This window comes from Podarcis melisellensis (assembly GCF_964234715.1).
Source record: "Podarcis melisellensis genome assembly, chromosome: 1".
NCBI lineage: Eukaryota > Metazoa > Chordata > Lepidosauria > Squamata > Lacertidae > Podarcis > Podarcis melisellensis.
Window position 1 is genome coordinate 81,321,034 of NC_138528.1, and position 27,433 is coordinate 81,348,466.

Below are 27,433 nucleotides of genomic sequence, written 5' to 3' on the forward strand. Positions count from 1 at the left end.
TGCGGAGATAATAAAATCTAGTTCTGTTTATTGTTGCACAGGAAATTTGCTCAAGGAAAGGAAGAATTCAGCAGTTTTTCAAGTGACCAATGTAGGTCCTCAAGATTGACGAGCAGATGAGAAGGAAGATGGGAAAACGTCAGAGAAGAAACATTGAGGATCCACATTGAGAATGGCCTCCAGCTGCAAGCGGATAAGTTTCTTGACTGGAGGAAGAGCTAATGCTTCAATACCAGCAGGAAGACACAGAGCATCTCCACAGCTCCATCAGAGACCTATAAAAGAAAGGGATTCAGAGGTAGTAACCCAGCAAGGCGATGATCATCAGCGCAGGATGCTCCATCAACTCAGTGTGTACAGTGATATATGAAGCAAAGCAGAGCGATGTGCGGAAGGTTCTCAAATTTCCGAGTTAGATGGCACCATTAACAAGGCATCTTGAGCAAAAACAGATCCTGAACCATTCTGTGGCTTGGGAAATGCTCAGAGTTCAAGAGGGGAGGGAATGCAGAGCTGGCAGAGGGATCTTTTGTTTTGATGGACAGGTTTTGGGGAGGGATTAAAAAGTGTTTGTTTTGTTCCCATGGATCTACTCATTCTTTAATGCAAAGTTAATAGAGAAATCTCCATTACACCCTAAAAAATTGGGGAGGGGAGTGCACCTCACATCAATGACCCTTGGGGTAATGGGATCCTTATTGGGATGACATTTTCCTTGCTTCAATATTTCCTGTAAATTCATGTTCTTTCCCCCACTGCAGCTATCGTTCTGAAATTTGGCGGGCTATTTACCCCCTTAGAAGCTATGGCCACGCTTGCAAATTCCATCTAATTCTGGTAGAATCTGAAAATTTAATATACTTTTCCTTTGTCCCCCCTTTAAAAATCAAAATGTAAAGATGCCCTGCATGAAAACACCTGGATTTTTCCTGCCTACAATTTGGTAGGTTTAATCGATTCTGGAGGGGCCCCTATGCTGAAAACTTTATCCATTTCTACAAAAAGGAAAACAAGTTATAGCTGTTTTTAACTTCCCCATTGTATAGGATGGGGAGTGGGAAACAAATTTAACAAATCTATTTGGGTCCCAAATAATTAATAAATTGGAATGACACAGAGTGGCTCCAAAACACAACAGGCAGCTTCCCAAACCTACAGATACAAGCTGAATCTTGTGACCGATACACACTTACATATATACTGCCAAATTGTTCCAACTAAGTGGGTAGGGGCTTTCATTATATACTTTGGATGTTACCAGGGCCTCTGGATACATGAACAATGGTTCCCTGTGGCCAAGGGAGTTGTACCCTTCAGATTTCAGTAAGTAAAATGGGTCTCGTACCTGTTTTCTTCTTACAGGCTGTGTAGATTCCCAGAGCAGTACCATAGGCAAAGCTCTTAACCACCAGGAGCAGGAAAATGAGCTGCCCTGTATGAAGGCTGCTCTGAAACTCCAAGACAGTTGAGGCTGACATGAGAGAAAATAGAGAGAGTGAGAGGCCCACTCACCTTCACCAAGACGGACATTTCAGACTGGCATTTTTAGAGCACAAACTCCCTAACAACAACAAGAACAATTTATTATTTATACTCTGCCCATCTGGCTGGGTTTCCCCAGCCACTCTGGGCAGCTCCCAACAGATAATTGAAAACACGATAAAACATCAAACATTAAAAGCTTCCCTAAACAGGGCTGCCTTCAGTTGTCTTCTAAAAGTCTGATACAGTAGTTGTTTATTTCCTTGACATCTGCTGGGAGGGCATTCCACAGGGCGGGTGCCACAACCTAGAAGGCCCTCTACCTGGTTCCCTGTAACTTCGCTTTTTGCAGGGAGGGAACCGCCAGAAGGCCCTCGGTGCTGGATCTCAGTGTCTGGGCTGAACGATGGGGGTGGAGACGCTCCTTCAGGTATACTGGACCGAGGCTGTTTAGAGCTTTAAACGTCAGCACCAACACTTTGAATTGTGCTTGGAAACCTACTGGGAGCCAATATAGGTCTTTCAAGACCGTGTTATGTGGTCTCGGCGGCCGCTCCCAGTCACCAGTCTGGCTGCTGCATTCTGGATTAGTGGTAGTTTCCGGTTCACCTTCAAAGGTAGCCCCACACAGAGCGCATTGCAGTAGTCCAAGTGGGAAATAACTAGAGCCTGCACCACTCTGGTTGCAGTTTCCATCCTAGCATTCAAAAATGAAGTCTAGAACCTTATGGATACTTCATTTGTTTTTGTAAACTGTCCTGAAGGCTCTATTGAATTACTTGGTATATATTTTAGATAAATAAATAGGATATATTAGGGCTGTCTGGCCCTGCCATTAGACAGAGTAGAACAGCTGCCTCAGACTGCTAATTTTGGATGTCATGAAAGGGCAGCAAACTGTTCATTTTTTAATTTATTATTGTTATGTTTGTACTTCAGGGAGAGTTCTTTGTAGGATTTTCTGCCTCAGCTTCCAGCACTAACCTTGGGCACTATGCCTCTTGTGGGAAGGTATTCTTTTTTCAACGCCTAGCATACATTAAAGTTAACAACCATTTAGGAGCACTTCAAATTATATTTGGGAGAGGCAGAAATGCTGAACCCTTAGGGAAATCAGCCTCCAGTTGTGATAAAACTTTATCTCCCAATCCCTCCCCATCTTTGTTTGCTTGTTTATCCATCAGGGTGACCATACACAAATCCAAATTAAGGCAACATCATAAAATTAAAAAGAATATTAATCAGAAAACTAAAACAGCAAAGAAAAACATCCCTGTTTTGACCATCTGCTCCTGAAGTAATGTTTGCTGCTTTCCCTTTAATCAGCCCTGTATTCTCAACCTTTGACCACCAAGAGGAAGAGGGCACCTTCTGGCTACTCCCCCCATTATGTAGGATCTCCAACCTGGTACATGTAATTGCCTCCAGCCTAGTCCTTGCCTACCTGGCTGCTGGCTCGGCTGCCTTTCCATCGACTCTTCAGCCTCAGCTATGTTCCCTTGTCTCACGTGGCATGAGTACACATGCCTCTCCTGCCACTCTGCAGCTGTCATGCTCAGGCGACTGGAAACCCCAAAGTTGCATGTGCCATTATTTAGGCTGCGGACGGGGTCGGTGGCGAAAGAGAGACGAGTCACCTCTTTCGCATCACGCTTCCAACTCACATCAATGGGCCACTCATAGGGAAAGCCCTGGGCCACACACACGAGTGTGACATGGTCCTTGTGGCACACGGGACCCAGAAGATGGACAGTCGGCTGTGAGCGTTGACAATTTTCATCTGCAAAGGGAGAAGATGTTTTCTTTGTTCCATGAGGGCATGTAATAAACAGAAGGCCCAAGCTGATCAGCCCTGTGATCGGGACTGTGAGTGGCTGGGGAATGAGTGTGCCTGTTCACAGTGAGGCTGCCCTTGGTGCCTTAAAAGTCTCTATAATAAACCCACAGATAAGCAGTTACTCCACATGACTTGATGCTGATTAATTATACCATTTTAATCAACTTGGGAAACAAAACAAAAAAAGGTGGTTTAAAAAGGAGATTTAAAAGATGCAATGGCAATCTTAATTCAAGTGCATTAGGCTTCAATGCTATGCATGGAGGTCTATGAAATACATGAGAAACAGGATTTTTGAAGCTACGGTTAGTTAACCCAGATATGTGATTTTCTAAAGGTGGCACCTCTCTGCTTCAGTTGTGATATTATCTGTTTCTTTCTGCTGTGCCTGCCTTTGAACACACATATACACTGTCTTACTCTAATTTAAAGACAATCAGACTTTTTAGCCTGGGTATGCACCATGCATTGGAAGCACACCCCCCCCCCCGAAAAAAGATCCTGGAAACTGTAGTTTACCCCTCAAGGAAGTATAATTCACAGTACCTTAAATTACAGTTCCAAGGATTGTTTGGGGCGTTTTTTGGGGTGCTTTAAGTGTATGGTATGTACATAGCCTAAGTCAGGGGGTTGCTTCCCAAGCATGTGCATGTACATACACAATTATTGTTACTGCATAATCACTTTCTATGAGAAAATGGTACTTATTGCCAGCTGTGCAGCAGCAACAAAACCTACTTTATTCCTATAATGTTGGTGGTGCTATACAGGCAAGTTTAAAATGTGAAACTGCACTTGGTCTGAGTAGTTCTATCTTAACCAGAGTATTTTCTTTTTCTTTGGGTTTCACTCTAAACTATCAGGAATGTTGTAAATCATGGACCGCTGAAGAGAAGTGTACATTGTGTGCATCACAACTGCAGCACATGGCTGTGGGGAGCCCATAAGGCCAAATTAAGTCTAAAATAATAAAGCATTCCTGGTTTGAAACAATTTGCTCAGCTGACTCTCAATGTTCCCGCTCTCAGGATCCGGAGGAAACCTCACCATACTAACAGAAACCAGCAGGTATACCTCCCACCTGGCTTCTCTTCCCCGTTCCAGCTAATGGATCTCTTTCTGAAGATTCTAGTCCTCCTGGATGCCGAGAAAGAGCTTCTTTGTTCTGGAGCTTAGGCTTTCATTGGCTCCCATGGGGAAGGTAGTAAATTTTGGCTATGTTAGCGGACTGCAATCTTCGCTCCCGCCCCCCACTCGCCCCGCAAGTGGTGGTAGTGCTGCTCAGGGAACTTTCTTGTATCCGGGAAATTTCTCTCTCTACTGGATCCACTTTTTGTGCCCAGAGCATTTGGACTCTGACCCGGCTAAACACTCCCTGATGGGCTGTGGTATAAAATGACGCTGTTTGGGAATGGTTAGGATCTCCACCCCCAGCCCCGAGCCCCAAATATTTATTTAGAACCGTTGCAAGGCAGAAAATGCAAACATCCATTCCTCCACTCCAGCCATTTGGAGCGAATTGGAAACTCTTTTCGATATTTTAACCCCCACCCCACGTGCTTTTTTTTTTTTTTTTTAAGGAGAGCTGGGACTTGAGACAGTGGCTGGATCTGGGCTCCCTCGCTGGTGATCTGTGGTCTGTTTGTTTTTTAGCAGGAATGAGAAAGGAGGCAGGAGCAGAGTGACTAGGGCGGGGGGAGGGTTAGATTTTGTGCCTTGGGTGGGAGAAAAGCCGATCTGGCTCGAAGGGACTGTCATGACTCCCCCCCCCCATCTAAATAAACTTCCCACCCCAATTGCTGCCCATCTGGATCCTCTGCCGCCGCCCCACCCGTCGAGGAGACCGAATCAGCCTTGTTCTAATGGGAAATAATGAAAACGGGGTGGCCGGTGGGGTGGCCGTGGAGGTGAGAGCCCCCTCCCCGCTTTCCCCCCACCCCGAAGGTGGACGCGAGCGCTTTCCGACTGACCTTCGACTATGAGCTGCGTCCCAGTATCCGCGAAGTAAGCTTGCTCACACAGCACTGCCGCCTCACGGGCCCCCCTTGCAAAATCTTCCCGGTTGCTCCCGGCCCTCCGGGACGGCTCCTTCCTCGCCCTCTGGCCCTCCTTGCTCTCCGACGGCGAAGCGTCCTTTGGGGCGGCGCTTCAAGCCAAAGGCGGCCAGGGAGCAGCCGGACGAGGGCTGCCCAAGCCCCTCGGGGCCGTCCAGTGCAGTGGAGAGCTGGGAACGCATCTCGCTCGAGAGGGAGACCCTCTAGACCTCTCCGGAGCACCTCGATCTGTCACGAAGGCCCCACAGCGGGTTTTTTCTCTGGGGGCAGCCGCTTGGGTTTGCTGCCCATTCCCTGACCCCTCCATCGCCTCCTTCAGGCTCCCGTCGAGTATTGGGCGCGGCGTGTATCATCGTGGCGCTGTTGACACAGCGGGACGCGATCGCACAAAAACTCTCTCCCAGCTCTCCCGGCAGCCTGCTCCCTCCCGTCCGGTCCCTCGATAACCAGAGGCACTTGAGGCGGCTCACTCTAGTGTCCTGCTGGACCAGACCAGGAGATGATCTCCACTTGCGCCCCCGCCACCTCCTTCTCGTTTCTCCAATCGTCAGCCTTCCAGTCAGTTGGGAACGCTCCGGATTGAACAGCCGCCTCTCGCTTCGGCGTTCCTGATCCCAGACTGATACCGATCTGGAGGCAGCTCCCTTCCATTTCTGCTAGGAGGTCAGTCAAGTCCCGCTCCGTCCAGCCGAGTAGCCAGCCGCCCTTCTTTCCGCAGCCCTGAAGGCGCCGTGCAGCAACTGCTCGTTCGCTCGTGGCTGCAGAACACCGCTCTCTTGCAGGGAGGGGAGAAGGAGTCTCTTCTCAATTTACTTCTCCAGCAAGAATCTGCTCCCTGCTCAAACCTTTCTGCCTCCCATTCGAAAGATCGCTCTGCTGGGTGTCCACATCTGCACTTAAGGTTGCGTCTTAGGACCTCTTTATAGCTGGGAGTGAGCCCTACTGAACACAACTTACTTCTGAGTAAATGTGTGCAGAAATGCATATATTCGGGAAGCACTTTTGAAGCCCCAAGTAGAGTTGCCAACTTTACTTTTACTGATCTTACTCTTGTGTCTTTAGCCGCTACAGCTGACTTGACACTCAAAAGCATTAAGAGGATGGCGCTTTCCTCAGTCCCATCCTCTGTTTGCGTCCTACTGGCTGCGATTTCAATAGGACTTGCTCGGAGCTTGATTCCGTGTGGAGTTAAGTACATCTGAACTCCCTGGTTACACCCTTTTGGAACCAAACAAAGGATATGCCTAGTGAAACAGCTGGCAAAGAAAGAGTTAAGTGTCTATAACCTCTTTTAATAAGCAATACAACACAAACGCAGATAATTTCAGGGAGGAAAGGGTTAATTATCTTCTTCCTTGTGTCCACCCCCCTTTTTCTTGTTTTTGTTTTGCTAGACCCTTCAAGGAACCCAAGTTTTCATTTTTCTTAGGGCAGAAGGTTTTTGTAAAGGCACTCCCTGAGATTGCATCACAGTGACCCCCTGTATAGCACAGTGGTAGAATACTTTGCAGAAACTCTAGAATCCGGTCATGTTTCCCCTGAAGGTAGTTCCATTAGATTCAGTGGACCTCACTCCTATAAGTAAGCACAGAGGTACCCCTTCCTTTTTGCAGTTCTCCATGGCAGGACTCCTGTACCTCAAACAGATTCAGGGATTTATCAGCCGCCTCTTTAAAAGGCAGTGTGTCTCAAGAGAGAGAACTGGCAAAACTTAGTGCAGTCTTTCTTAATCGGGTGCCTTCCAGATATTTTGGATTACAATTCCTATTAGCCCTTGTCAGCCTTAATAAATTTCGAAACGTAGATATTTGGGCTGGGCAGCATGAATGAGACAGAAGAGCTGCAAAGAGAGTCCTGCCAATTCATGGGATCCTCTAGTTAACTGAGCTGTAATTTCTGTGAGCCACCCTGAGATCTACAAATGAAGGATGGTATTCAAATTTTATAATAAATAATTTCCTTGACCCCCCCCTTAAACATTTTGCTGTTAAAGTTCCGTTTGTGAACTGCTGAGAATTTCCTTCTGAAATGTGAAGTGGTGGCCAACACACCAGAGATAAAACATCTGGATGCAATTCCAATACAGATGTAAAATGGGAAATCTCTCTAATTAAAAGGCTTGCTGAAAAAGGAAGTTCATTAGAAGGTGCCCAAAAGACAACAGAGGTGGCACCTGCCTGATATCAAACAGGAGAGAGTTTCCACCACAAGGAAAGTCTGATCCCTCTGTGGTGTGGAATGGACCTCCTGCTAACATGGGATCTGCAAGAGGCCTTTACCTTCTGAGCGCAGAGATCAGTAGGATAGATAAGGGCTGAGATGATCAGCTGCAGCAAGAAAATAAGCAGCATTATAAAGAACAATGTGTGTGGGGCAGGAGAGGGTTTGTTAGGGTGGCAGAACCAACAGGATTGTTCTTTGTAACACTCAGCCATATGAAGACATATGGGTCTCCACATGAGATATTTGATCCACCACTGTTGGCTGTGTGTGTGTGTGTGTGTGTGTGTGTGTGTGTGAGAGAGAGAGAGAGAGAGAGAGAGAGAGAGAGAGAGAGAGAGAGATTATTTGTACAGAGCTGGCCAGTGGGCACTAAGTATACAAGATGCTTCGCTAGTAATATGTAGTGGAAAGTAATGTCCCTAATGTACAGAGAGGACGTGTTTCTCAGCAGCACATGGAGAGACGTATTATTGTTTGGTTTTATGACAGCTCCTGGTGCTGCTACAATCACTGTGTCCCTAGAAGCACAGAGATATTGCCCTGAGTCAGTAAGTTGGAGGCCTTTTAGGTACAAATATACTTTTGTGCCAACCCGTTTGCCACTCAGACGACTGTTCAGATCGTTTTTTGGAATCTCCTCCAATTTGTCTGCAGTAGAGTAAACAGTCCCAAGGTGCTCTAGATTAATCTCTCCAGGGAGTTGGCGGTACCAGTAGTAATGATAGGTATTTTGATGGACATCGCAGCTCAGCTCCAGGGTCTCGCCTTGCCGTTTGTTGGCCAGTGGTGGGTGCTGGGTCACTTCCACTCCAGAGGTGCTGGTTAATAGACCTAGGAGGAGAGAAATGGTGTCCTGTCAGTGAGAGATGATCACCAGGTACTGAGGCAACCTGAAGCAAGGGGAGACAATAAGGGCACTAACTGGCCCTGTCTTGGAAGTAGCATCTGAAAATTAGCTGAGGGTCCAAATGTGCCCTTGCCCTCACATCCCCAGGTACTTACCACCCTGCAGGGCCCAGAGGGAGAAGAGCAAGTGTTGGAAGAGCCCACAGCGGGAGTGAGGCAGCCCTGCCGCCATCTCGTCCTTGAAGCAACTGCCAGTGGGAGAAAAACGGATGCTGCTGGTTTCCTCTCTCTCTCTCTCTCTCTCTCTCTCTCTCTCTCTCTCTCTCTCTCTCTCTCTCTCTCTCTCTCTCTCTCTCTCTCTCTCTCGTGTGAAGAGGATTTAAAGGGAGACCTTTTCTCTTTATTTAGCTTCTATCTTCCATTCAAAGGCAGCTCGGCAAAATTAATGAGCAAGATGTCACCTATTAAACCACTGATTCACACCAATTCATTAATGGTAAAACTGTTTTTATATATTTAAATAACTATGATCTATGGCTGCCCCCCAAGGGGTGGCCAGCTCTTTCAACTTCTGCCATGTGACTGGCAAGAAGCGAAGGAAGCTTTGCCCTTCATTGAAACTCCCATACCAGAAAAAGGCAGCTTGTTTGCTGCTCATCCAGCTGTTAAAGGAGCATTATGGTTCCTCTGGGCTTCAGAGAGAGAGAAGCCATGGACGGTGGCCCATTGGAGTGAATGGGGCATAGTGTCCTACCAACCTCTGTCTGCCCTCAGCCTGACCTCACTTGCCTGCTTCTTTACTTACAGCCAGTCCAGGTAGCATCACTGGCTGTACACATCCACCCACCCACACCCTCAGTGTTGCATTTGAGAGCAGAGAGATAGAATCATAGAATTGTAGAGTCGGAAGGGAACCCGAGAGCCATCTAGTCCAACTCCCTGCAATGCAGGAATCTCAATACACAGTTCCCCTCTCTTGCAGCAAGAAGAAAATGAGCAGAAACATCAACAAGGATTCTGTGCGAGGAGCTGAATTGTTGGGGAGGCAGAAGTATCAGGATTGCACCTTGTGATTCACACATGTGCGGGGTAGATCTCTGAATCAGGGGTTTTGGACTGCTTGTGTTAGCTGTGCTTGTGTGTGTGAGAGAGAAGCAAAGAGACTGACAGACCCACAGACAGTGACTATTTGAACAGAGCTCCTTGTGGGCCCTGAATACACACAATGCCTGTTTGTAGTGGCAAATGAGCCACTAATTTATAGAGAGGACATGTTTCTTAGCAGCACATGAAGAAGTGTACTATTGTTTGGTAGTCAGTTTTGAGACAGCTCCTGATGCTGCTACAGTCACTGTGTCCTTTGAAGCACAGAGATACAGCCCTGTGTCGCTAACCTGGAGGTCTTTTAGGTACAAAGTTGTTTCATTGTCTTTCCGTTTGCCACTCAGCCGACTATCGAGGCTACTTTTTGTGTCGTCTTCTAAATTGCTACTATAGGTGCTGAACGTCCCAAAGTATTGTAGCTTTGGCTCTCCAGGTTGCTGGCGGTACCAATAGAAAAACCAGTTTGCTTGGTTGACGCCACAGCTCAGCTCCAGGGTCTCACCCTGCCGTTTGCTGACCACTGGTGGGTGCTGGGTCACTTTCACTCCAGGGTTGCTGGTAACTAGGCCTAAGAAGAGAGAAATTATATTCCATCAATGAATAATAGTTGAGCACCAGGGACTGTGGACACCCTGAACAAAAGGGAGACGGTCAGTGAACTAGCCCTGTCCTGCAAGTGGTTTTTAAATAATAGGTCAATGTGTTCAAATGTGCCCTTGGCCTCATATCCCCAGGTACTTACTACCCTGCAGGGCCCAGAGGGAGAAGAGCAGGTGTTGGAAGAGCCCACAGCGGGACTGAGGCAGCCCTGCCGCCATCTCGTCCTTGAAGCAACTGCCAGTGGGAGGAAAACTGATGCTGCTGGTTTCCTCTCTCTCTCTCTCTCTCTCTCTCTCTCTCTCTCTCTCTCTCTCTCTCTCTCTCTCTCTCTCCCTCCCTCCCTCCCTCCCTCCCTCCCTCTCCTAAAAGAGGACACCAATGGCAGATTTGATTTGTGTGTGTTTATGTTTAGTTTCTATTTTCCATTCAAAGGCAGCTTGGCACAGATCATGAGTAAAAGTTATCTGTTCAATCAGCAATTTACACCATTGCATCAATTTTGAAACTATTCTGATATATTTAAGAAACTGCCCAATGTCCAGATTATAAATATAGTTCAGTGTTAATGAGCTCCAGAAAACTCTTCATTAGGAAACACCTGAAGTATGAAACTGGATCTGAATTCGGTTATGTTTTTTGTGAATTTTAAAATCAACTTAGCCTTGACTGGGGGAATGCGAGCCAAGTGAAAATGTGGTTAACAACAACAACAACAATTTATTTATACCCCACCCATCTGGCTGGGTTTCCCCAGCCACTCTTGTCAGCTTCCAACAAAATATTAAAAATACAATAAAACATCAGACATTAAAAACTTCCCTAAACAGGGCTGCCTTCAGATATCTTCTAAAAGTCAGATAGTTGTGTATTTCATTGACATCTGATGGGAGGGTGTTCCACAGGGCGGGCACCACTACCGAGAAGGCCGTCTGCCTGGTTGCCTGGTTCCCTGCAACCTCATTTCTCATATTATTTTATTATTTATACCCTGCACATCTGACTGGGTTGCCCCAGCCACTCTGGACAGCTTCAAACATATATAATAACATAATAAACATTTTTTTATTTAAAAAACTCCCCTGTACAGGGCTGCCTTCAGATGTCTTCTAAAAGTTGTATAGTTAACTTATCTTTATGGCTCGGTGGGCCACATAACTCCATACCTTCAGATAAAAATAGGGACATCCTAAGGAAAGGCAGGACGATCCAGGATCAAATCAGAAACTGGGAAGGAGCATTATAACTCCTGTGGGCTTCAGACAGTGGGAGAGAAGCAGTGGAAGGGGGTCCATTAGGGTAAATGGGGCACAGTGACTCACCAACTTCAGTCTGCCCTTAGCCAGCCCTCACTTGCCTTCCTTCCTACTTACAACCAATCCGAGGGGTGGGTGGGTGTCTGGCTATCAGCTTCCCCCTCCTTAGTCTCACCCTGCGTGCACCCTCCTGTTTCCTCTGCATCCAGTGCACTCCCAACATCAGTCTTATAAGCAGTGGACACACAAGAATAGCCACTATCCATATTTTTCATGTATCCGTCCTGTTGTTTCTTATGAAATACTGTGTTTGGTGAATTCCCCCCTCCCCTGCAACCAGCTTTGATCTGCACTGAGAAAAAGAACGACCTGGCTGCATATTAAGTTGGTAATGTGTACACATCCTCAGTGTTTCCTTTGTAGAATGCAGCAGGGAAGAGGACGGGGGACAAAACTAGACGAATTTCCACCTGTCATTGCCTCTGCCTCTGTTGCCCTCTCTGCCTTATGCCTTGACAGACCCAGCGGGCACCAACCACCACTGGAGACAAGCAGGGACTAGAGAAGTCTGTTTGTAGCAAGAAAATGAAATACCAGTAAGGATCTGTGTGAAGTGTGGGGTTATTGGGGTGGCAGATGCAGCACAATTGTGCCTCGTGACTCTCAGGCACATGAAGAAATTTGGGTTGTGGGTCTCCCCATTAAGGCCTTTGAACTGCTCCTGTTGGCTCTCTAGGTGTGAGAAACAGGCAGAGACAATTTGTACAGAGCTGGACAGTGGGCCCCCAGGACACAACATGCCTTAATGGCATCCCCTCATACACAGAGAGGATGTGTTTCTCAGCAGCACGTTGAGAGACGTACTGTTGTTTGGTAGTCAGTTTTGTGACAGCTCCTGGGGCTGCCACAGTCACTGTGTCCTTTGAAGCACAGAGATACAGCCCTGTGTCATTAAGCTGGAGGCCTTGGAGACTCAAATTTGCTGTTCTGCCGTCTCGTTTGCCACTCAGACGACTATCTATTTCGCCACCTGGTTTCTCCTCCAATGTGTCCCCCTCACTAATCGCAAATGGTTTGATAACCCCAAGTTGCTTTAGGTTTGTGTGTCCAGGGCGTTGGTGGTACCAGTAGAACTGATAGTTGTCTACATCAACGTTGCAGCTCAGCTCCACAGTTTCGCCTTCTGGTTTGTTGGTCAGTGGTGGGTGCTGGGCCACTTTCACTCCAGAGACGCTGGTTCGGAGGCCTAGGAGGAGAGAAATGATGTCCTGTAAATTAGTAAGAGATCGCCAGGGACTGTGGACACCTTGAAACAAAGGGGAGACAGTCCTGGAAGTGGCATTTGAAGATTAACTGAGGGCCCAAATGTGCCCTTGCCATTTACTTACGCCAGGTACTTACCACCCTGCAGGACCCAGAGGGAGAAGAGCAGGTGTTGGAAGAGCCCACAGCGGGAGTGAGGCAGCCCTGCCGCCATCTCAGCCTTGAAGCAACTGCCAGTGGGAGAAAAACGGATGCCAGTGGTTTCTCTCTCTCTCTCTCTCTCTCTCTCTCTCTCTCTCTCTCTCTCTCTCTCTCTCTCTCGTGTATGTGTATAAAATAAGGGGCCAAATGACAAGTCATTTTTAGGTTTAGTTTCTTGTCATTTCAGTGCTCTCTTGATACAAATACAATGGTACCTCTGGTTACATGCTTAATTTGTTCCGGAGATCTGTTCTTAACCTGAAAGTGTTCTTAACCTGAAGTACACTTTAGCTAATGGGGCCTCCCGCTGCTGCAGCACTGCCGCCGCATGATTTCTGTTCTCATCCTGAAGCAAAGTTCTTAACCCGAGGCACTATTTCTGGGTTAGCAGAGTCTGTAACCTGAAATGTATGTAACCTGAAGCGTATGTAACCAGAGGTACCACTGTAAAGAATTTACAGCTCACTACAGTTCAATTAGCATTGTTCTGTAATAGTTACATTATTCTCTAACACATGTGGTGAAGGTGTTTCTCCCTATGTGAGGGTTTGCATTCTCACAGGAATGCAACTTGAAGATGTAGAGGATCTTTTATATGTTGGGACACTGGGCCTCCCAGAGTACTAGCAGCTTATGTAGAGAAAAAAAGGAAGCCAGAGACAAGAATCCTCAATGCAACAGGCAGGTTTATTAAAGAGGAAGGAATCTAAAACATTTTACTTACAGCGTTATATGCAAGCCAGCCTCTTATTTGCCTCTCTGCCTAACCTCCCTCACAGGGTTGTTATGAGGAGTAAATGAGAATCAGGAGAACCAAGGACTCCACCATGAGCTCCTTGGAGAAAATGGTGGGACCTAAATGCAATTAATTAATAAATAAAGCGATAAACATTATCAATTATATGCAAAAGTGTTTTGAACAGACACCCGATGCCCTTCTAGTTGTGTGAGTGTGTGGCAAAGGAAAGGGTGGAAGGAGACAAATAAAACAGCATTAGAATTCAGTTCCGGTGGCAAGTTTGCAAAGGAGGGTGTCCCTGTGATAATCTGGATGGAAAAGGAAGCAACATTTTTGGGTGCACAATGATAGAGGTTTGAGAGCAGAGAGCACAAGGCGAGTTGCAAATTTTGTGCCGTGTTCAGAGCTCCTTTCTGCATAGGGTTGATGCCTGGTTCTTGCAGCAGGACTGTGTTATATTTGTGTATGTAACACACAGCATGGGCCCAAAGGCAATAGAAAACACTGGGTGCATTTTTGTGTTGCTGGAGCAAAAGGAAATCATGTGTTTGGTGAGGACATGCAACATTTCCCATCCCTTTCATGGCAACTGGTGGATCATTTCAAAACTGTGTATGCAGCGAAAGCTGGTCTATTAGGACAGATGGGGCTCTGCCCCACCAACCTCAGTCGGCCCTCAGAGTGCCTCCACCTGTCTGCCTTCTTACTTATAACCAGTCCAGAGGGTGGTGTCGTCTGTCAACTTATTTCTGCTCAGTCTCTCTGTTGCCTTTGCAAAACTCAGCAGGGAGGAGGATGGGGAAATAACTAAAATTAATTTGCTCTGCCAGTCATTGGCTCCTGTCACTGGCTCTAGCTCCACCTACTGTTGGCCTCCATCCCTTTACCTTCACCAATCCTAATGGACATCAGCCACCACTGCATATAGGGCAATTGACTTAACCACCATGCCTTCTAAAAAGAAAAAAGAAAAAAGGAAAAAGGAAAAAGGAAAAAGAAAAAAAGAAAAAAAATCAGGCTGATGATCACAGTGAACAGCTCTGTGAATAGGAAAGCTGGGGGCCATGCCAGCAGACCCAGTGGACTTCTAGAAGGTAGAGGAAAGCCTCTGCCTGGTAATGGGGATGGGCAGAAGTGAAAGGAGGAGCCTGATCTAGACTGGAAGCTTAGTAAAGATGGAAGGGAAAGCCCTCATGTGCTTTAATCCCTTTAAATCAGTAGGACTAGTTAACCATGACTAGAGTGGTTGGGGAAATCCAGAGTGGTTGGGGAAATCCAGCCAGATGGGCGGGGTATAAATAATAAATTATATTATTATTATTATTATTATTATTATTATTATTATTATTATTATTATGCAGGCACTGCTGATTTCAGTGGGACTAACACACAGCACAGGCAGATTTAGGGGAGCACAACTGGTTGGCCTGCACTGGGCGCTGAGCTGAGAGGTTGCCACAGGGGCACCATGACAATGATGAACAACGGAAGGTGAGAGGTGGGGTACCCAATTCTGGCATTGCACAGGGCATTGTTGAAATTTTACAGCCCAACGTCTGCCACTGTGCACTGCTTATTTAGTCCGGATCCAATGCAACACATCTGATTGCTAAATTACTCTCCAAGTGAAAAAGTAGTTCTGACTGTCAGATCCTCGGTGTGTTCACTAGAAAGTTGTTTCTGTTCATCTGAGGGAACTTACAAATGTGCTCAGTTAGTCTCCTTCAAGTAGACCTTTCTAATATGCAGAGTGAGTCCGACTCAATTAACTGGAATTCTGTGCCAGCTAAGTAGAATTGAGCTGTATCGTCCCATCAAAACAACAGGAGCAACGGTATGTTGTGACTAACTTCAGCTGGTTCAGGGCTAATAGGTTTGATCTATCAAAGCTTTGCTTGCTGATTAAAATTCCTCCAGACTACCAGCAGGAAGATGCCTGGCTTGAGAACCCTGCTGCTGGAGAGGCAATACAGATGTGTGGCTGTCTCCTCTGTGCCAGATGTTAAAGGCAAAACATAAGGATGACTTTTCCTAACAGTTTGCATCCTACCCTAGCAGATGCTTTGCACTCTGTGTGGGGGTTTTTAAATAAAAAAAAACATGCTAACAAACTCCTGTCAATAAGAAGCACAGGCAGCTGAAAGTGACAGCATTAGTGATATATATATATATATATATATATATATATATATATGCATGCTAGGTTGAAATACATGTCAACACATATTTTAAAACAAGTGTTTCCATAATAGTGATGGAAGTTGAATATGTTCATTTTTGAAGCCCTTTTGCACGTTGCTATAATAGGAAAATTTTGTTTTCCCAAAATTGAGGAAGACAATATATTTTTAAATGGCTTTTCCTTTTCTGGCAATGAGCAGAAGGCATATTAAATTTGAGCAAGTTTCCTGACGCTTAAGAAACTGCCTCTTTCAATCTGTATCCTCGGAAAACGCACCTTAGTTGAGATTTATATATATATATATTGCAATAAGTGTATGCATATTTCATAGGATACACAGTTAAATTCCAGATAGCATTTTTCTGTGTTAGTTGACAACCTTAAGAGAGAGCTTTCCTTCCCGGCAAGGAATCCAGACTAATTTGAGAAATATGGCAGGGAAGACAGATGTGGGAGCTTCAAAGCACAGTATGAGATTCCCAGCTGGAAGGGTCTCTAGTAAGCAGGCTCACTTTTCTGCAGGTGGGATTCAGTTGCAAATTATTGCATGCAAGTGGATTTGGCACTCTTGCATAATAACAAACTTGCTTCTTCCCCCCACCCCAAGACAATCAGACTTTCTGAGATAAGTAAAGCAATGGGGGAATCCACTAGAAAGTATGGGGTAACAATTGTTTGACAACCTGTTGTATAACCTCCTCACAAACAACTCTAGATGAATGCTCAATAAACAGGCCTCTGGAAGTGACTCATGCAAAGGTTCAGTTGCCCTGCTTTAAGAGGTGTAGCTCCTGTCATGACGTCAACAAAGGAGCTAGAGCCTCTCCCATTCTCAAGGCTTTACCGACCTGTAATATGGTGCTGGGCTGTCTCAAGTGACATGGAAAACCCTGTTTAAGAACAGGCTGAACCCCCTGTCGCTTAGGATAGGAGATGGTCAGTGAGACAACATCGGGAGCCTCTGTGGCACATGGATTATCAGTCGTAGTATCAACATTGTGAGGTTTTGGGTAAAAGGGGTGTGATGTTTACATGGCACGCTCTGGCGCCACCCTTAGACTGGTTCTATATTTGTTTTGCCTGTGAATGACTTAAGTTAAGGGGTGAGTGGGTGCTGTTTCGGTTAGTGTCATGGTTCTAAAAGGGTGATAGTAAATAAGTCCCTATTTTGGTTTGAGATCTGTGTGGCTGTGTAGGGCTGGTGGGGGTTGGCATTGGCAGGGTGAGGATGGGGTGTGTGTTCTTGGGGTAAGATTGTAAGGGTGAATTGGGCAGGTCTGTAGGAAGGGTGAGGGAGGGGAAAGGTAGTGGGTATTGAAGGTAGGTATTGAGTGTATAGGTATGAGTGGGAGGGGTCGGCAGATAGGTTTGGGCTTATCCACTGTATATTTTTGTTGTTGTAATCTTTATGTATACTGCTTTGAAACTTGGATGATTGAGTGGTTTATAAATAAGTGAAATAAATGAATAAACCCTTCTGTGTGTGTGTCTTGCTTTAAGTGCCTGTTCGCGATATGGACTTCTGTTCTATTTGAGAGCAATTGGGTGAACCAAAAGATAAGGCTTGCACCTCTTCTGTTGATGGTTGTGGCTGGGCTTGTCATATATCCTCTTTTTCATGGGTATGCAAAATGAGAGTCATAGTTAAAAGTAGAAGCCAGCAAATGTGTCCTCTTTTTTGCTCTTCCAAATATGGCAACCCTATTTAGTCATCTGACTGTTGCCCCTGAGCACAGAGTTGCACTGAGTTTCCCTTCCTTTGATCTCCTTCTGCTATGAGGGTTAAAACAATGACAACAATGGTAATGGCATGTCCCTGGGCTCTCCTCAGCACAAACATATAGATATAATAATAATAACAACTCTCTCTCTCCCTGTGTCACCTTGTAAATGAACCTTCTTCAGCTTCATTGGGAAAGTGGAAGGAAGGAGCTTGTAGCTGCCATTCACTTTTTCATCTTTCTCTCCAGCTGAAGCCCAGACATGCTGGGAGGCTGGGAGCCTCAATGGTGCCCGTCTATAAGCTTCACCCGGGGCAGGAACCCTGGCTAAACTACGCTCTGTAAGATTCATAAAGTCCAGAGTCTAGAATTACCCCTTACACCTTTGCCATCCATTCCACACCTTTGTAACGGACTGTTAAGAATACTATATACTTTTCCAACAGCATTTTAGTAGGTTTTGAACCCTCGTTATTACAGTTCCTAGTGCAAAGCACTACAGTGGTAGCCTATACTTTTTTGTGGATGAGCCACTCACCATGCTTGCATGGAGAAAGTCTCAGGAGGCTTTCCTCTGACATGAACTCAACTAATCTCTAAACCCATTGCAATGCATCATGTGCTACCAATTCTGCACTAGTGGAAGGGTTGCTTTCAGCGCTGGCCCTGCGTGCACTGAGCTGCCTTGTATGTCCCTGAGGCAGATGATGGCACCAGCATGCCCACTAGTTGTGGGAAGTGATACTGTATGTACATGATATTGGGCATGTGCCAGCAGCACAAGGGAGGAGCTGGGGCTGTTTGACGCTGGCGCTCAGTTTTGCAGCAGCAGCAGTTCCTGTCTGTCTCACCGTGTCCCTTACAGCACACAGATACAGCCCTGTGTCACTAGGCTGAAGACCTTGAAGAACAAGACTCATGTTCTTCCCCTTCTCCAGCCATTTCCCATTCAGCCAGTCCTTTGGGATGTGTTCAGAGATCTCCTGCAGCTGATCACCATGATAATACAAGGTCCCAATAGGCTGTAGCTCTTTCTTCCCGGGCAGCTGGCGATACCAGAAGAAATGGTAGGTGCTGCTGCTGCTGCCAGAAAGTGAGCATTTGAATTCCTGTCTCCCCCCTTGGAAGGAGCTGGCAAAGGATGGTTCCTGGGTCACCTTCACTGTGGCTCCACCACTCAGTAAAGCTGAGGAGAAGAAAATGAGAAAATCAGGGAGGGAATGTGAGAGAGCTGTCCCTGGGGAGAGACTGCGGATTAACAGAGGCAAAAGAGCTCAGCCAGAGAAGTGCCACTGCATAGCGCTGTTTATTCCATATTTCAATGAACAGGGATATCTAAGCCCAACTTACCACACCACAGAGCAATGAGGAAGAGGAGTTTAGTGGATTCTTGGTAGCACTGAGCTGGGGCTGAAGCCATGTCAGTCTGGGGTCGAGAGAGGAATTGGCAAGAACCTGGAAGCCACCTCACTTCCTGTCATGGGTGCAGGTGTTCATGAGAGGATGTCCTGCCCACACAGAGGCAGGGTAATACTGCTTTCTGTTGGGTTCTGAGCTGAGCAAGAAGCTTAGAGCAGATCCTAATCCACCATCAAAACCACCTCAAAATGTTGTGATAGAATGAGCAAGCTTCTGCAATTCTCCAGAATTCTTCATCAAGCTGGGGGTTAGAACTGGGTGGGGAGAAATGGGTGACTTGATGCCAAAGCTAACAGAGTTTACATGGAAGCCACAGACTTGAAGTGGAACATGGAAGGCGATTGTAGGCTTCATTAGATTAGGCTCCAACATTGCCAGCATCCCCCCCCCATAACATTTCACAGTGCTTTTTCTCTAGAAAAATAGGTGCTGGTACTCACCATGGAGTTGTCGCAGTAAGTGTCACACTTTTTAACAACAACAAAAGAGTACTGCTTGCCCTGATATAAAAGCACTGGTGTTTCACATCCAGCTGGATGAAGAGCTCTAGAGGACTCAAATGTTTGCTCACTGTTTCATGACATTTCAGCAGGGACCAACGACTGGTTTTTGTAAGCAGCTGTGAGAGCATTCTTGGCTAAGGGGTGAATTCGTAATGCTTTCGATGAATAAATAAGTCATAACACTTTATTTGGGGTCACCGTCTTAATCTCCTGCTGCAAAAACAATCCAGGATTCTTAAAAACAAACAAAATCATTCTAGCATGAGCTATCGTGGACTCAACCCCAGTTTCATTAGATGCACCTCGAAATGCAAAGGTTCAGTGTGCCCCACAATTTTTCTGAATTCCCCCATTTATTTCTGCAAAATGGGGGGGGGGGACCACCTGCCACCACTTTTCAGTTTCCCTCCAGGCCTTTGCATCTCTAGATGCACTTGAATAAAGGCATCCACTGTATGTAGATGTTGTGCCCAGCATGGCTTCATTTCTTTATTGAGCAGAGATGGGGTTTCAGTGGACAGTCTCAGCACAGAGCTCTTTATATCTTCTTCTTCCCCTGCGTTTCTGATTCCTCCCAAGGAAGCCGGTGGATTGTGGTGGTTTCGCTGCACCTGCTTCTGGGCTATAAATAGTTTCAAAGAGGATGCCGTTCTCCATTCCAGGTGCTTCTCCGAAACCTTTGACCCTAGAGTGAGGGCTGCATGTTTTCTTCCCTGCTTCTCCCATCACACTGCATTTTTAGTCCTTAGGATTGCAAAGGCATGCATGAAAATGTGTGGGCAGTGCCTGTGAGATGTCAGATATCCCTGGGGAACAGAGCAGGAACTACAGTACTCAAGGCATTAGTGTGTTGCACAGCTTCTCATCTCTCCTTGGCAGGCAAAAGCAGAAAAAGAAGACAAAATCACAAGACTCCTTGTCTGAAACTCTGGAGAGCCTCTGCTAGTCAGTGTAGATGGTACTGAACTAGATGGACAAATTTTGCTTGTATTCATAATTGTGTGTTCATAATTTTGCTTGATTTCCATAATTTCATGGCTTGGAATAATCCAGCGATCCTTGGTGTAGAATGTTGCCTTGGCCCAGCCTCGGCCCACAAAACCAACAACTGATCCAACCTTGATTTGTTTTATTTATGGCTGTGAGGTTTTGAACCCAGGCCTTCCAGGTCTAATGCATTAGCAGTATAGTATGAGGCATACATTTTATTGGGGGCATATGCTATATGAGGCAGTAGATAAGTTAGTTTAGAAGTGAGGGAGCCCAGATCAAATGTCATGCAGTTCGGTAGCCGCCTTCATGATCTCCAAGCTCAAGAATGAAATTAACTTTGCCACTGTATAATTTCTGCAAGCATTACTGAAATTAATTAGTTGTCCAGTGATTGGTGAATCCTTCCCGTTTCTGTCTTGTTTGTTTAGCACAAACATAATTAGGGCTTTTGGGTTTTTTTGGTCACTGAATCATGTTTTCATATTTTTATCCAGCTGTTCTTCAGTAGTTTGGGTCTTTTTCATTTATCACCATTAATTAGTGTATGTATGTGGTTCTAATAGTGGTGATTATATAGAAGATCAATTCTCCATCTCTAATAGGTACAGTTTGTCTCTCTTTCTGACATTTCCAACAAGTTGGCTGTGGTTCTTATTTATTTTAAACATAATTAAAGGGGTGCAATAGAAACTAGATAGCATTTTTGTAGCATTTCTCTCTAAGGTCCACAGGAAAACATGTGAGAGAGATTTCCCACTGTTGCAAATGTTTTATCCTCTCTTGCTTGCTCAAATTCACACATATTTTTGCAAGATTTCATAAATATTTAAAAGAATGTACTTTTCGTATGAATTTTATATGGCAGTCATGGTTTAAAATGGTTTCTTCCCTGAACAGTGTGATATTTTTAAAATGTACATCTGATCTTAGGAAAGTGTTTAAGAAAGACTGGGACACGGGTGGCACCTTGGGTTAAACCACAGAGCCTAGGACTTGCTGATCAGAAGGTTGGCGGTTCGAATCCCCGCAGCGGGGTGAGCTCCCATTGTTCGGTCCCTGCTCCTGCCAACCTAGCAGTTTGAAAGCACGTCAAAGTGCAAGTAGATAAATAGGTACCACTCCGGTGGGAAGGTAAACGGCGTTTCCATGCGCTGCTCTGGTTCGCCAGAAGCGGCTTAGTCATGCTGGCCACATGACCTGGAAGCTGTACGCCGGCTCCCTCGGCTAGTAAAGCGAGATGAGCACCGCAACCCCAGAGTCGGCCACGACTGGACCTAATGGTCAGGGGTCCCTTTACCTTTACTAATCTAAAAATATTTAAATAGGGAAGGGGGCAGCATTCAAACTAGCATTTCCCCCCTCACTTTCTCTACACAGCAAAGATGGGGGCGGTCCTCCATTTGTTGCTAAACTACAACTTCTACCATCCCTGACCATTGGCTCTGCTGGCCAGGACTGATGAGAGCTGGAGTCCAACAACATCTGGAGAAGTTCTGAACTTCTTCTCTATGAGACAATAACCTATGACACTTAAGACAAGCACCCCTCTCCCTCCCTGGCAGTAAATGTCCAACAAAACTTAATTAAATAGCAAAGAGCCCTTTTGTGAGCTCTTCAGGCACTTGCCTTACCCTGTCTAACAACAGGACTGGGCCTGCACCAAGGCTGGAATAATATTTAAACACACAGCCTTCAGCTCTACTGTGATCAGTTTCCAGTTCCAACTGCTTGGTTGCTAGCACTTTTCTGGGAGTGGGGATTTGTATATTCTACAGGGGGTGGGGAAGTGTGAATATCTCCTGCCATCTGGCTCCTGCATGTAATTATTCATATATCTCCCTTTAAAAAAACAACACACAAGGCAATAAAGATTTAGAAAAGCCTCTGAAATCCAGAAAACAGTTTGTATTCTCCATGACCACCCTTTGCCTGCAACAGCTAACTAGCTTGGTTATCAATAGTGAAAACTTCAAAAAGCACGTGTGTACTGTTGATGGATTGAAGTGCAATGGAAAATAATTTCCTACCTGCATTTTTTGTTTCAGAGGTAGTGAGTAATGAAGTGAGTGAGGAGCTATCAAGGGAGGTGATATGAGTGAATTGGCCTGGAATGTGGGGCCCAGCAGACACCTGGAAGATAACAGTGTCAGTGAGAACAGCCTCTCCAGGTGATAAGTGACTGAGTCTTTGCATTGAGTTGGCTGCTGTGTGTGTGGCATAGATCAGCCTTTTGCAACCTGGTGCCCTCTGGATCATGTTGGACTTGGGCTCATATCAGCCCTAGCCAGCAGGCCCAACGATCAGGGATAATGTGGGCTGTAGTTCAAAAAAGCGTCTGGGGGGTGCCAGGTTGGGGAACCCTGGTGCAGATTATGGCATCAGTGTACACAGATTGTGGGAAGTAATGTTGTGCACATCTGACATCAGGACTGCTCCTTGCGCTGTGTGTCCCTGATGCAGATGATGGCACCAGTATGCCCACTGGTTGTGGGAAGTGATACTGCACTTATGAGATTTTGGGAGTGTGCCAGCAGCACGAGGAAGGAGCTGGGGCTGTTTGATGCTGGCACTCGGTTTTGCACCAGGCGCAGTTCTTGCCTGTTTCACAGTGTCCCTTACAGCACACAGATACAGCCCTGTGTCACTAGACTGAGGACCTTGAAGAACAAGTCTCATTCTCTTTCCATTCTCCAGCCAATTCCCACTCAGCCACCCCTCTGACTCGGTCAGCTTCTCATTGTACTCAAAGAGGCTCCCAATATGCTGCAGCTCTTTCTTCCCAGGCAGCTGGCGATACCAGAAGAAATTGTAGGTTGAGATTTCTGAATGGGAGCAGTTGAGTGTCCAGCGGCCCTTTTGCAACATGCTGGCGAAGATAGGCTCCTGGGTGACCTTCACTGTAGCTCCAATGCCCAACGAAGCTAAATGGAGAGAAAGGGCAAAATCAGGTGGGGCTGTGGAAGAAAATCCCTGGAGAGAGACTGGATTCACTGAGCCAAGGGAGGTTAAGTAAGAAAAGGGACCAGTTCCAGACACACTGGAGGATATAGGGGTCCCCAAGGATGGCAATGGTCCAGGCCACCAACCTGAGTTTGAGAGTCAGGCCCATGCTCACCACACCAAATGATTACAAGGAAAAAGAGGGAGCAGAGTTTAAAGAAGCCATGGGAGAACTGAGCTGGTGCTGCAGCCATGTCAGTCTGGGGCTGCAACAGCAACTGGAAAGAAACCGGAAGCTGCTCAATTTCCTGCAATGGTTGCAATGGTTGAAGTTGGGTGGAGGGGGCGGGGTTAGGCAGGATGTGCTGCCCCCACAGCAACAGGGTGGGGCTCTTTCCTATTGGGTGAAGAGTTAAGCAAAAAGACTAGTGCAGAACCTGAGCTGAGACACAAGTGCCACCAACAGGCAATACCTTAGGAAGCCTAATCAAAATGGCATGATGGAATGAGCGAGCTTCTCACATAGACCATCACCACCCTTTGTTTATGTTCCCTTTAATCCTGGGCTGCAGGGTGGGGGGTCAGGCAGATTGGCTGAGGTTGCCTCACTGTGTCTAATAGTAGGGCCGGCCCTGGATACTCTGAGTGCCTCCTTTGCAAAGGCTTTGCCCTTTCACTGACACCTGCTGCCTTCCTCTGCAGCACCTGCTTCTCTGCTGCTGCTGCTGCTGCTTGTGGTTTTGAGGCTAATTCATGACACCCTTCAGCACTTACCGTTCTCTTCGCTGACATCTCAGCCCTCACTTCCTCTCGCTGCTCTGCGGTTTGACTTGTTCCTGCAAGTCAGTGGAAAAGAAGTCCGATTCTAGGCATGTTGACTCAGGTGAAAGCCTCAATTGTTTGCAAAGTCCCCAAATCTCTATGGCTCCTGGGTGGGTGAAGAGAAGGGCGAGCTGTAACCAAGGCTTTGAAGTTGTTGGCCAGAACAGCCCTCTCAACCACTAGGGGTTGGCGAGATTGGCTCCTGCCAGAGGCACACAAATCACGTATCAGACTATGGTGTGCAGGACACATGTGTGTGGTGACATGTTGCCACTGTTGTGGCAAAATCAAAAGTGGGAGAAGCTTCCCTTCCTCCTCATGACAATTTTTTTGCCCTTCCTCCTCGCCTCCTCTCCTCACTGCAGACACTTTGAGTACCTGGGTTGTGTAAAACGTAGTAATTTCTAAGGTGGCTATTGTGATAAAGTGCTTTTTTTGAGAGAGAGAGAAAGAGAGAGGGGGGGGAGGGAGGGAGAGTGGAGAGAAGGTTCAAATTCCATGCTCAGCTCAAAGTTTGCACTATATTGCACTCTAACCTTCTAATACAGAAGAAGAAGAGTTTGGATTTGATATCCCGCTTTATCACTACCCAAAAGAGTCTCAAAGCAGCTAACATTCTCCTTTCCCTTCCTCCCCCACAACAAACACTCTGTGAGGTGAGTGGGGCTGAGAGACTGTGTGACTAGCCCAAGGTCACCCAGCAGCTGCAGGTGGAGGAGCGGGGACGCAAACCCGGTTCACCAGATTACGAGTCCACCGCTCTTAACCACTACACCACACTGGCTCTCAGCTCCTTGCCAAGGGCACAAGGAACCCGAGATATGCCTCTGCCCCCCTCTGACATTTCCCTTTTTGTTTTCCTGTTAGTTTCTTCAAGGATTAAAAAGGATCTAGTTGTTAACATTTTGCATAGGTGAATGGTGTGTGGATTTATTCTGCCATGTTTGGAATCTCTGCCATCATAATTTTCCTGGATCCTTCCCATTGGGAAACAAATAGCTCTTCTTCTGGACAAATAAAATGAAATTCCTTGTGGGCAGAAAATGAATCCATTCCCAGCTCCTTCCTTATAGTATGGTTCACATTCTTCTTCATCATACTTTTCTCCCATGCTGGCTGCCCTCGTTTTTTAAAAATACGGGGCTGAATGAGGCCTTCAAGTACAGCGAATAGTCAGGGAATACCTGATGCTGCAGTAATTCTAAAGTCAAGTAGGTGTGGATCCTTGGATGGGAAACCATTTCAGAGCCCATGCAAGAGGAGAGGGTGATATTTTTGGAAGCTGATGTGGTTCAGTAGTTAGAGGGCTATGATCTGGGGGACTAGGTGGGGCAAATCATACAATTTAAGCATATTAAAAGCACATTCCCCACCCCAAAGGATTCTGGGAACTGTAGTTGGCTAAGGGTGCTGGGAACTGTAGCTATTTGAGGGTTAAATAGCAGTTCCTATGAGTCTTGGGGTGTGTGTGTGTGCTTTAAATATGTGGTGCATACACAACCCTAGCTTCAAATCGATGCTTAGCTCAAAGCTTGCATGGTGATCTTGCACTCTCACCTTCCATAAAAAAGGTTATTATTGTGTAGGTAAAAAGACCTATGTGTGCACTTGCCTTGAGCAACTGGAATCCAGCCTGGGATAAATATGCAATAAATATAAACTGATTAAGCCCCTTCCCCGCTCCACCCTTTGATGTGCTAAGCTGCTAGTTCTATTCTCCTCCTGTCTCCATGCCAGCTGTCCCCTCCCCAGCCCCCAGCATTAACAGGGTAGAGGGAGATGCTCTCAAAACATTTTAGTGGTGAGTATATATTATTGCTCCTTTGGCTAATCAATGCCCTGACTACCAGAGCGAGCAATCAAGATTTAAAGACGTTCAAGGAGATGGGCCAGCCATTAAGACATATGAGTCACTATGAAGTGCATATTGAAACCGGTGCTAAGATGGGCTGCTTCAAATCCCTCTGCAGTACTGTTGAATGAGAATATATTTTACCAGGGTGAATTATGTAGAACCAATGGAGGGCTTTATTGAATACATAACCAGAGAACAACAGCCTCCGGCCCAGAGATGCAGATCAGGCCAAAGTTACAAGGCAGGATCTCAATGCAGCAAAGAGCAACTATGGATTGAATCGGGGGTGGGAGGGAGAAGGGGGAGCTAAATTAAAACCAAACGCTGCTTTATAAACCATCTCTGAAATAAAAGGAGAAAATGTGTTTGTATTGTGGGAGGGCCGCCATAAAAAGAATTTTTTAAAAACACCAGGAAAATATTAATCATGAATTTTAGAGGTGTCAGGTGTGGCCTCATGCTATGAATCAACCTGGCACGGGTTCAGGAAGGAGCAGAGAGGGGAAAGGGTGGAAGGGAGTGATCCCTGACCACACTGTCTTAAGTAGGTCACACTTCTTCCGGGAAGATCTGCCCTTTTCTTAGCATGGAGCTGACTTTTCCCTGCAGAAAGGGAAACAGCTGTTTCCCTGCACTTGATGCAGACTGTGTGACTTTGCTTTGCTATGTGGAAGTTCTGCCCACGAAGGTTACATACCTGGGATAGTTCGTTCGCACATGCAGCTGCTGATGCTGCAGTTGGCAAGTGATCGCGATGAGTGAGCATGTGTGAATCAGCCCAAGGTCAGCGGATCCCACAGCAAGGAGAGATGGGCCTCCCTTGGGAAGCAGGGGCGGTTGCCAAAGAGGCCCACACTTCCTCCTGACTCCTCTCTATGAGTGTCTTGGCTAGACGAGGAGGCAGAGGGCCAACGCATTAGTGCTATAAAGGAGATTGCATCCTTCATCCCTGCTGTTTATTATTAGTGCTAGGGTATCCCAGAAGCCATCATTTATTTCTCAAGAGCCTCCTGTAGGAATTTCAACAAGTGCAGTCATCTCATGCAGGCTGCCCATTCTCCCACCAGCCCACGCACCCTGCCCTCACTCCCCCTGATTCATTAGGTCTGCTTGATGCTGGGTTCAGGCAAAAGTGCCCACTGCAAAACAAAAAACAAAAACAAAAAAACCCCTGCCTGCCATCATTGCCTGTGCCCACTGCCCTAAGGGAGGGGCAAGTATGGGTGCTCTTGCCTGTGGGAGGCTCCAAATGCCATGGTATTAGCAGCCCTAAAATAGCATGCAACCCCAGACCATTGCCTGGAGCCATCTTCTGTTAGAAGCCGAACTTTGGCAGTCATGGCTTCAGGTTCTTATAACGCTCCCTAAGTGGAGTGCTGCTGGATCAGGCCATCAG

The 27,433-nt window shown here is 46.4% G+C and overlaps 1 protein-coding gene and 1 long non-coding RNA gene across 5 annotated transcripts; both read right to left on the reverse strand.

The window, feature by feature from the left end:
* LOC309366513 (immunoglobulin lambda-1 light chain-like) lies at positions 1-12,887 on the reverse strand. Of its 4 annotated transcripts, XM_081905188.1 has the most exons (7): positions 10,289-10,801; positions 10,049-10,114; positions 8,108-8,427; positions 5,290-5,350; positions 2,927-3,262; positions 1,346-1,471; positions 1-275 (listed from the first exon to the last, which is right to left on the reverse strand). In XM_081905188.1, exons 1-7 carry the CDS (start codon positions 10,362-10,364, stop codon positions 268-270), a joined length of 993 nt encoding a protein of 330 aa, XP_081761314.1. In that variant the 5' UTR covers positions 10,365-10,801; the 3' UTR covers positions 1-267. The 4 variants fall into 4 exon arrangements, with proteins under 4 accessions (XP_081761314.1, XP_081761315.1, XP_081761317.1 ...); XM_081905189.1 differs by lacking the exons at positions 8,108-8,427; positions 10,049-10,114; positions 10,289-10,801 and adding exons at positions 12,314-12,645; positions 12,801-12,887; XM_081905191.1 differs by lacking the exon at positions 10,049-10,114 and having other exon boundaries at positions 10,289-10,798.
* A 10,333-nt stretch (positions 12,888-23,220) lies between these two features.
* On the reverse strand, positions 23,221-26,878 carry LOC309366937. The gene is made up of 3 exons (XR_014166919.1): positions 26,735-26,878; positions 24,135-24,288; positions 23,221-23,341 (listed from the first exon to the last, which is right to left on the reverse strand). It is a non-coding gene; the product is annotated as an uncharacterized lncRNA (long non-coding RNA).
* Positions 26,879-27,433: the final 555 nt, after the last annotated feature.

Excerpts from the sequence above, each read along its gene's own strand:
- LOC309366513 (XM_081905188.1), bottom strand. The coding sequence starts at position 10,364 with ATGGCGGCAGGGCTGCCTCAGTCCCGCTGTGGGCTCTTCCAACACCTG. Across the intron at positions 10,115-10,288 it reads CCTCTGGGCCCTGCAGGGTA|GCCTAGTTACCAGCAACCCT; the intron begins GTAAGTACCTGG and ends CTCTCTTCTTAG. Across the intron at positions 5,351-8,107 it reads TCTGTGCTTCTAGGGACACA|GCGGCAGTGCTGTGTGAGCA; the intron begins GTGATTGTAGCA and ends GGGGCCCGTGAG.